We start from the raw sequence: 10,495 nt of genomic DNA on the forward strand, positions 1-10,495 counted from the left end.
GGAAATTCTTGTAAACTTTGTAAAACTTGCATTTTTAACCTGCAATAATCGATTATGATTAAGCAATAATCGATTATCACAAGTCATACTTGAATAATCGATTATCACTTCATATAATTGATTATCACATCTTTGAAAACCTGTAACGGACTTGAATAATCGATTATCACTTACAATAATCGATTATTCATGGCAGTTGGGAGCTGTCCTTTGGCATTCAGTGTACTTGGCTATATATTTTGATTTGGAGAAATCAGAAGGTAACGTTGTTGAACAGAAGCTCTTGCAGAATACTGTTTGTCAGAGGAAGTTCTCAGAAGCTATAGTTCAAGTTCCCTTGCTTGGTCTCGTGAACAGGAGAGGCTCGCGTGTCGTGTGTCGATAGTCGGAGCAAGCTCTCTTCGAGTTAGCAAGGTGCTCTGCCTGGTCTCGTGAATAGGAGAAGCTCGTGTTTCGTTTGTCGATAGTCGGAGCGGTTCTCTTCGAGTTGGCAGAGTGTTCTTCTTCCGGTTCGTTCGTCGAAGGAAGGTTTATTTATCTGCTTTATTCACTATTTCTTGTAATCTGTTAAATAACTTTTTAGTGAAAAAGGTTAATCACTATTTATAGTGATTAACGACTGGACGTAGATTCTTTTGAATCGAACCAGGATAAAAATTGCTTGTGTGATTTTCTATTCCCTACACTCTTTATCTTTTACGCATATCAACAGTTTGATAAATTTTCTCTAAGAAAATTGTTTTTCTAAAACGGACCATTAAACTTGATTTGTGACCGTAACACGCTTTCCGAATATTTTATTCCGCTGCGCGACTCTATAACGGTACCGATTGTTCCAACAAATATTTCTATTGATTCATCTAAAATTGATAAAGCATGAGATTAACCACTATTGTTCTCCACCATAGTCTCTTATGACTTTGAAAAAACAAATTAATTTTTCCTAAGATTTTTCTAGGCTCTTGATATCATGATAAGTTTTATAGTAAGAAAAGTCCTCTCTCTTCTTTCATTAAGCCATCAATATAAGTACAAATTACAATATTCTACTATCTAAATAAGACAATATCACACTCACTACAAACATTCATCAAATAATGTTGATAAATATAACCACAACTAGGTGAATAAATAAATGAGGAATATAATAATAATATCTAAATAATGTGATATAGAGAGAAAATGTGACTATATTAATATTGAAGATTTGGGTTTCTCCTTTAAGAGTGTTGTAGTGATGATGTCTAGGAATTTATCATGGTTCCTAAAGACTTGCATAGTAAACACAAGACTCATTGAGAAAAAAAATAAGTTATCATAATTTTCCTTATAATTTGATTAAACAAATTAAGATTATTAGATAATAAAAAATGGAAAGAGGTGTTATATTATAATGTGATATATTACCTTGAAATAAAGTTAAGAATGTATATTCTAAAATATTTTTTATGGACTAAGATGACAATCATCATTAGAGTATGTTTAATTTCAATCTTCCTTTCGAAAGCATCGATGTGTATGTATATAGATGTGTTTTGTAAGCATTGAATCTAATAATATTAGTTATCTTATGTGTTATGGATGCATAACTCTACTTCTTGTTGTAACATCCCAAAAATAAAGCATAAAACTATATATAGGTGTCATCATTTAATAATATGATAGAACAGTTGTTGGAAAATAAAGTTAACCTTACAGTTATTACAAAATAACCGTAAAATTTAAAACTTTACAAAACATTACCTGTACTATTACAAAACTAAGAACATAATCGATCAGTCAATACAGGGTTATAGCGGTGACCGAACGGTTCACCCAAAATTATACATAATATTATGACCGAACGGTCATAAACTACACCGTAGAATCCTCGTCGCCCAATTCCTGCTCCAACGTACACTCTTCCCCTTCTGCTCACACCCAATAGGTGATCATCGCAAGAGAAAAACCGAACAGAAACATGGACAAACAGAAAATAAGGGTAAGCTAATGTAATTTAATTTACTATTCATACATACAGTTTCTACAAGTTCAAACAATGCAAAACCAATCACTACATCAGATTAAAACCACGCACAAGCAAACATATATAAATTAAACAATTATATAGTTAAGACCGATCGTAATACTCATGTATAGACCTTACATCTAACTCGACCATCCGGATCATATGAATATGTAACTTGATGTCTTTCTTGCATCCGGGTGGTGTAGTAACTGGAAAACCATCAACTGTCACTCAAGGTTAGTCCGTTATAACTCACCCAAGAACCTATGGGCTAGGACCTCCTACCATTCTTACTCAATGCATTACCCATCTCTACTTGAGAATTGGTAATCATCAGAATCTCAGGATAAACTCCGTGAATTTCACTGTCCGTATTCAAACTTTACCACATCAATACCCATTACACTAAGACATTCCTCCTTGGAATTCTCTTCCACACTACATGAAACATATACCTTATTGGAATATCCATAAAATTCCCCATACACATTAGATCCATACTATTATCTCACATAATCAGAGTCACATAGTGAAAATATCAAATATTCATTCATAGAAGAAAACCGAACACTTAAAATAGACTGAATACTTATAAATCAAACTGAACTCTTAGTGTAAGACCGAACGGTATTTCACTATCTAGAGAATAGGACTGAACGGTTCATATTAGGTAAGGTTGAGGAAATGGTCGAATACTAAAGCTAATTAAAATACTAACACGAAACAGAGCGCTATAACCTAAGACGACCTTTAACAGTTTGATCCGAACACTTAACATTGATTCTAAATACTATTTATAAGAGCTAACACTTTTAAGAAACCGAGCGTTACAACAATATGACCGAACTATGTATAGGAACTACTATCCAATTATAACCGAATGCATTTAAGCCTAATACAAGTACGAGGTCTAACACTAGTATAAGAACGATCACTAACAAGAGACTACCCAACCCGATAAGACTGCTCATTATTACAGAATCATAAACCACTAGGATGTCAATCACTCACCTATGACCGAACGACCATACACGGGTAAGACTTAAAAAAGTCTAACTCTATTGATGAATTATTGATTGACCATGACCAAGCGGTCAAGATCGAACACTCAGCTTTTCTGCATAATTCTGCAGAACTTCTGCAGAATTATACAGGATCACCAACTCATAAACACAACATTTCATACAACATAACCAAATCATCAAATCATTCAATTTCACACAAACACATAATCATCACTCAAACAATTAAATTAAATAGCTTCCCTTACCTCATAACAGAACGAATCGCTCATTGTGAAGAACTCGCTCACCACCAAAAATCTCATAAACCTAAGATTCACTGATTGAGGAAAATAAATCAACCACAAGACCGAAAATGTGATCAAAATTTAAAAAGAAGAAGAAGATAAACACATGCAAACAGAAACTTGGCTTGCATGTGCCAAAAACTAGACTTTCTAGAATAAGAAAGACCTACCAGCTCAAACCACCACTCGATCGCTGAAAAGAGAACTCTTGCCACCAGGCAATCTCAAACAAATCTGATTGATGATCGGATGAAGGAGAACGTGAGAATTTGTAGAGAAAAAAAGAATAATTTAGAGAGAAGTTAGAGAGTAGAGGAGCAAAGAAGGTTTCAGAATTTTAGAAAGATAAATTGCATGCAGAGAGTGGCATCAGATTTTAAAATTTTTCTTTATATACTATCGTCAAAAATCGATTGGTCTATTCTGTTGTTTACAGCTAACTGTCTTTCACTTTCTGAATTTCTAAATTCCAACCCTCCACCTGGTTTTCACTTACTCTAGAGATATTAAGGGTCCTAAAAGTTGTTGCCGTAGTAGATAATGATGCATGTATGTGTGATGCCGCAGTAGATAATGATACATGTATGTGTGACTAAAGAGTTAAAAGTTTATGGAATTGAGTGAAAAGATTAATTTATCCGTATACATCTAAGTTTAGCTACTTTCGTTATAGTATCATATTTTCAAAGTTAAAATTTTTAAAATAAAATAAAATTTGTTTCAAGATAAATATACGACTAAATTTAAATACTTTTACTAACATAAATTTTAAAAAAAATCATTTTAACATAAAAGCATTGTAATAAAATTTTAAATACATAAATTAAAAAAACATTTCATCATTTCAATCAAACTATTTAATTTTCTGTAAATTATTTTTTCTCTTAATCTAAATAACTCTCACTTCACATCTTATCTTTCGTTTTTACTATTTTCCCCAAACAAATGCGTATTCTTTTGAAATCAAACTAAAATATTCATTGAGCAAATATAAAGTTGAGTCCATGTAACTTTTTTATTTATCTCGTGGCTTCTTTTATTTATCTGTTGGCCGGCAGCATAGTATGTTTTGTCAAAGATATATATATATATATATATATATATATATATATATATATATATATATATATATATATATATATATATATATATATATATATAATCGATTTTATCTAACAGATCGCAGATCTGTATATTTCTCAAACAAAACTCACATTTGATTGAAAAGCAAAATCCATTGTAATACAGTGAAATCAAGCTCGCTAAAAAAATTGTAGAATTGTTAAAGACAAATTGGTGAAACAATATGAAAATTGATTAACAGTAAGTCGGTAAAAATTATTAATAAGACGTGAAATAAAAGAATAATGTATAGTTTCTATGTGTATGTATTAGGTCTAAACTGAAAATTTTGATGGGCAAAATGGAGAGTAGATAAAAAATAAATAGTGTTTTAAGTGGTGGAGAGACCATCATTCTTTGAGATGATATTAGAGATGATATAATTGGAAGTGCGTTGGATATGGTTCGAATTGAAGCAGAGAAGCTTGAAGTAGTAAATGGAGTGTTGATAAGTTGGGGAAGAAGTGGACTTTTAAAAAAAAAAAAAAGTTAGCTTTGGATATGAGTGGTTGGGCAAGAATTAAAATTGAAAAAAAAAAAAGAGAGGAAAAACCAAAAGAAGGGATGGTCCATGTAAATGGAAACAGGGAAGTTATGCACACCTTTCACTTATGGCCAAAGAGAGGTGGAGAAAGAGAAAGAGAAGAGAATCTATACCCAACATATGTTCCTTCCTTTCCTTTCTTCCTTCATTTCATCAATGAATCAATGGCCAAAGACATGGGTCCCACCCAACAAAACAATCCTCTCCACCATAATATCACCACACAACCAACAACAAAAACAACTAAACTAAATCATCCTCTCAAATTATCATTCCATCACCTTCTTCTTCTTCTTCTCACTCTTCCCAATCCCAACAAGCTTTCCACTTCTTCTTTTTTCCATCATCCTCTCTTTCTCTGCTAAACCCCACTTGCTTCTCATATAAGCCTTTACATTTTTCTTAATTAATTTATTACTTACTTCATAATATACCACACTCCATCCACACTCCATTTCTTTCTATTTATTATTGTTATAATATATATGCTTGCCGGCGATGCCGACGCCGGTCAGCATAGCAAGGCAATGCTTGACGGACGAGGCGGCGCGTGCGCTAGATGAGGCGGTGGCCGTGGCGCGGCGCCGCTGCCACGCGCAGACGACGTCGCTCCACGCCGTCTCGGCTCTGCTCGCCATGCCAACCTCCGCCCTGCGCGAGGCCTGCGGCCGCGCGCGCTCGGGCGCTGGCGCCGCCAGGTTCTCCGGCGGGTACTCGCCGCGGCTGCAGTTCCGGGCGCTGGAGCTCTCCGTGGGGGTGTCGCTGGACCGGCTTCCGTCGTCGAAGGGGGGTGGCGGCGGGGGCGGTGAGGAGGAACCGCCGGTGTCGAACTCGCTCATGGCGGCCATCAAGCGGTCGCAGGCGAACCAGCGGCGGCAGCCGGAGAGCTTCCACGCGTTCCAGCAGAGCCAGCACGGGGGAACGGCGTCGTTTCTGAAAGTGGAGCTGAAGCACTTCGTTTTGTCAATCCTCGATGATCCAATCGTGAGTCGGGTTTTTGCGGAAGCAGGGTTTCGAAGCTGTGACATCAAACTCGCGCTGCTTCAACCGCCGCTTCCTCCGGTCCAGCACCGGTTCGCCCGGGCCCCTCCAGTTTTTCTCTGCAACCTCGAACCGGACCGTCCCGACGAAAATATTCGCAGGATCGCGGAGGTGCTGTCTAGAAAGAGCAAGCGAAACCCTTTATTGATGGGTGTTTATGCAAAGAGTGCTCTGAGAGGTTTTGTTGAGATGGTTCAGAAGGGTCGAGGGGGTTCTGTTTTGAGTTCGGAGTTGAGGGTGGTTTGTTTGGAGAGGGAGATTGGGGAATTTGTGAAAAGGGGTGGGAGTGGTGAAGAGGTGGTGGGTGTGAAGTTGAAGGACTTGGAGCAGCAATGCGAGGGCTGTTCTGGTTCTATGGTTGTTAGTTTCGGTGAGGTTGAGGTTTTTGTAGGGGAGGATGCGGATGTTGATGCTGTTAGGTTTGTTGTTTCGGGGCTAACGAGGTTGTCAAAGATTGGTGGCGAAAAGGTTTCTTTGCTGGGTGTGGCGGAAACCTCTCACGCTTATTCGAAGTTCTTGGGTCTGTTTCCTAATGTGGAAAACGAGTGGGATCTTCATTTGCTCACTGTCACTTCTGCCACACCTTCTATGGAAGGGCTCTACTCTAAGTCCAGGTTTGTTCTTTATTTTAAAGAAAAAAAAAGTATGCTGTTTGTTTTTTGGAGTACAATGGCAGAAACTAGGTTTGAACTTTGGACTTCGTGCAAAGTATCCAAAATGGGTTACTGTCTTTTTAGTTCTTTTGCTTGCACTTGTCATGTTTTTGGTTGAAGGGGAATTGGGGATCGTGTTCTTGCACGTTGATTCATGTAAAAAATAATATAAGCATTTCTGAGTATCGTGAAACAATGCACGTTTGTAATTGTGACACGGGGCATATAAATTGTGGGAATGTAAATAAGAGTGTGGCTGGCCTGCGTGTTGTGCTTTGTGAACTGAATTTATGTTTATTTCTATTTTTGTGATTTTGGTTGTTCTGGGATTTGTGCTGTCTTCCTTGTTCCTCTTTTCTCTATTCACATTATAAGGAGTTGAATTTTTTGAAACATGTTGTGCATTCACCTATGGTTTACCTCATGGAACTCTAAACATGTATTTTCGGATCCAAATGGATGATAGAAAGTTGAGTATGTATTGTGGTGAATGTATTGGGCACAGTGTATTTCATTTCTGTAGATATATGATGCCTTGAAATCTCTTTGATTGCACACACTTTAGCTTCTGACTGTTTTGTGCCTATTGGATCTCACAGTTCCCTGCTCATGATAAACTTACAGCTTGATGGGGTCCTTTGTTCCATTTGGTGGGTTCTTTTCTACACCTGAAATCAGAAGTCCCCTGAACTCCACAAATGGATCTTTTACCCGTTGTGACAAATGCAATGAAAAATGTGAACAAGAAGTTGCTGATGTTCTGAAGGTAGGTCCTTCGTCTAGTAACTCAACAAGCTCACCCTGGTTACAAAAGATTGTTAATGTGGACAACCATAGAGGGTTGGATGTGGCAAAGGTTTGTATGATTGCTAATTATTGCATTTCTCTTCTCCAATGCATACTGAGGGGTCACATGCATATACAACGTACACGCAACATGGTGGGGCAATTGCTGTACTACTTATACGTAGTATAATAATTTAGAGGTATCCAGTATAATGCCAAACTGCTTATGCAGGAGTAAGGAAAATTTTATTTGAATACCAAAAAAAGGTAAAGAATGAGGATTTATATGCAACAAAAGAAATTAAAAACAATGTTTCTCTGTTTGTTTTCTCCCTCTTAGCTTACTTTTGCAGAGTCCATTGCTTTTGATTATGAAATGGAAAAGTGTATTAGTCATATCCCTTGTCATTTGTTATATAATTCATAACATTTCCAAAAGTTATATTAGGAAATTTTATTACTGTCAATTATATTAGTTACATCATGAGGAGTTGTAGGTTTTCTTTTCTTGTGTTTATATACCCTACCTTGATTAAAATTATTGGATCCAGTTTCTGTAAATAATAATGATTTGCATCACTTGCAATATTTCATTGCTTGAAGTTATGGTTGCATATATTTAAGAATGGGCTCCATTATCCAGTGCAGACCAGTGGAGAAAATACAAGTTTGAATGATAAGATGTTGGGATTTCAAAACAAATGGAATGATATTTGTCAGCGTCTTCATCACAAAGGCTCACTGCCTCACTTTGATATTTCTCAGACAAGGCCACAAGCTCCAATACTTGAGACTTTACGGTTTGGTCCAGGTTTTAAGGAAAGCAGCAGTAAAGATCCATCACGCACTGAATTCCCATATTCTACTACTCAAATGTCTTACATGCCCAAAGGGTTGCATATTACTTTTCCATTACCTTCTGATACAGTCAGTGTTCATACTGTAACTGGTAGTGATTCAAAAGTCTCAGAGACACTGCAAATTGATGCCAAGACCCCTAGGGTTGTCCCTTCGAGTGTGCTTGACCACAGATCATCTTTATCCCATACACCTGTGACCACAGATTTAGGATTGGGAACGTTATATACATCAACATCTCAGAATCCAGATACCCCAAAACTACAAGATCAGAGAAAGCATGTTCAGCAATTGTCAGACTCTATTTCAACTGATTGTGATGCTATTAATGAAACTACCTCACACCAAATTCCTAGATCTTCTTGGTCTGGTTCAAATTTTGATGGGAAATTTGATTTAGCAGATTTCAAGTCTCTTAATCGAGTTCTTGCTGAATCGGTTGGCTGGCAGGATGAAGCCATCCGTGCTATCAGTCAAACTTTGTCCCTTGGTAAATTTGGTTCAGGAAAGAGTAGAGGTTCACAAGGTAGAGCAGACACATGGTTGGCTTTCCTTGGACCAGATAGACTTGGCAAACGAAAAATTGCTTCAGTTCTTGCAGAGACTATTTTTGGAAACTCTGAAAGCCTAATCTCTGTGGATCTGGGCTTCCAGGATAGCTTTTCCCCATTGAACTCTGTTTTTGAATGCCAAAAATCACGTTGTTATGATGTGCTCAGGAGGAAGACAATTGTGGACTATATTGCTGGAGAGTTGAGTAAAAAACCCCATTCCGTTGTCTTTCTTGAAAACGTAGATAAAGCTGATTTTCTGGTGCAGACTAGTTTGTTGCAGGCAGTAAGAGCTGGCAAATTTCCAGATTCTCATGGAAGGGCAATTAGCATCAATAACACAATCTTTCTTGTAGCCTCAACTAAAGATAGTAGTTCTTTGGTTTCAGATGAGTCTAAGATGTTTTCAGAGGAAAGAATCCTTGAAGCCAAAAGATGTCAAATGCAATTACTACTAGGACATGCTTCCGAGGATGCCAAAACAATTGGTAGAACAAATGTCAAGGTTGTAGCAAGTAAAGGTTTTTCCAAATCATCATATCTGAACAAAAGAAAGCAGACTGATACTAGTGACTCCAAGAAGGGAACAGCAAGCAAGATGCAGAGACAGGACAGTGAGTCATCTCGATCCTATCTGGATCTAAACATGCCTGTAGAGGAGAGTGATGAGGGTGTGAATGACAATGACCAAGAAAGTGAATCCATAACAGAAAACACAGACACCTGGTTAAGTGACTTCTTTGATCAAATTGATGAGAAAGTGGTGTTTAAGCCATTCAACTTTGATGAGCTTGCTGAGCAAGTATTGAAAAACATTGGCCTACTATTTCAAAGGACATTCGGATCAGAGCTTCGGTTGGAAATTGATTATGAGGTAATGACACACATACTTGCAGCTGCTTGGTTATCAGACAAAAAAAATGCAGTGGAGAATTGGGTTGAACATGTTCTTGGCAGATGCTTTGTGGAAGCACAGAAGAAATACCATCATCCTGTGTCTCAATATGTTGTGAGACTGGTTAACTGTGAATCCAATTTTGTGGAAGAGCAAGCTCCTGGTGTATGCCTTCCAGCTAGAATTAACCTGGACTAAATTTTTGCTCACTTTGTATTACTGTAATCAGTTGTAAAATGTAGCTGTTAGGATATATAGTATTTGGTAGATGGTAGCCAGCGTTCAACTAATTGATCTCACAATTTTTGTCTTCTCAATCATTGTGCTGTAATTTCTATGGTAAATGTATGTGTAATTTTCTATAGTGTACCTACTTAAAGTCCAATAATATTAGTTTGCAAATTGTTCCACCCTTCACTTTTTAATGATTTGGATAGGATCTCATTAAGTTTGGCATAAATTTGATCCGACCAGAAGAATGGAAACCTCAAATCCAAGTTGGAATGTTATGACTTTTCTGCGCTATTCTTTATTCTTGATGGGATTTCTTCCACTGGATATAATTCCAATTGTTCTCATGCTATCAGAATATTCATTATCTTTGTTCTGTGCATCAGCTCTTACCATGTAAAGAGTGTCATACCCTTCATAAAGGAAACTCCTCACACTTGAAATCATGGTCTATGAAAATCATAAATCCGAAATGATTAAAATCTATCTGTTTGATA

General features: G+C 37.0%; 1 protein-coding gene across 3 annotated transcripts; it reads left to right on the forward strand.

Moving 5' to 3' along the window:
* The first annotated feature begins 5,083 nt into the window (after nucleotides 1-5,083).
* LOC124833111 (protein SMAX1-LIKE 6-like) lies at nucleotides 5,084-10,177 on the forward strand. 3 transcript variants are annotated; one of them, XM_088091658.1, is made up of 3 exons: nucleotides 5,084-6,638; nucleotides 7,302-7,533; nucleotides 8,067-10,177. In XM_088091658.1, the coding sequence occupies exons 1-3, from the start codon at nucleotides 5,482-5,484 to the stop codon at nucleotides 9,963-9,965; spliced, it is 3,288 nt and encodes a 1,095-aa protein (XP_087947784.1). In that variant the 5' UTR covers nucleotides 5,084-5,481; the 3' UTR covers nucleotides 9,966-10,177. The 3 variants fall into 3 exon arrangements, with proteins under 3 accessions (XP_087947784.1, XP_047163452.1, XP_047163453.1); XM_047307496.2 differs by having other exon boundaries at nucleotides 5,086-6,638; nucleotides 8,112-10,177; XM_047307497.2 differs by having other exon boundaries at nucleotides 5,086-6,638; nucleotides 7,302-7,443; nucleotides 8,112-10,177.
* Nucleotides 10,178-10,495: the final 318 nt, after the last annotated feature.

This window comes from Vigna umbellata, chromosome 1 (genome assembly GCF_029865625.1).
Source record: "Vigna umbellata cultivar VRB3 chromosome 1, Vumbellata_1.0, whole genome shotgun sequence".
Taxonomy (NCBI): Eukaryota; Viridiplantae; Streptophyta; class Magnoliopsida; order Fabales; family Fabaceae; genus Vigna; species Vigna umbellata.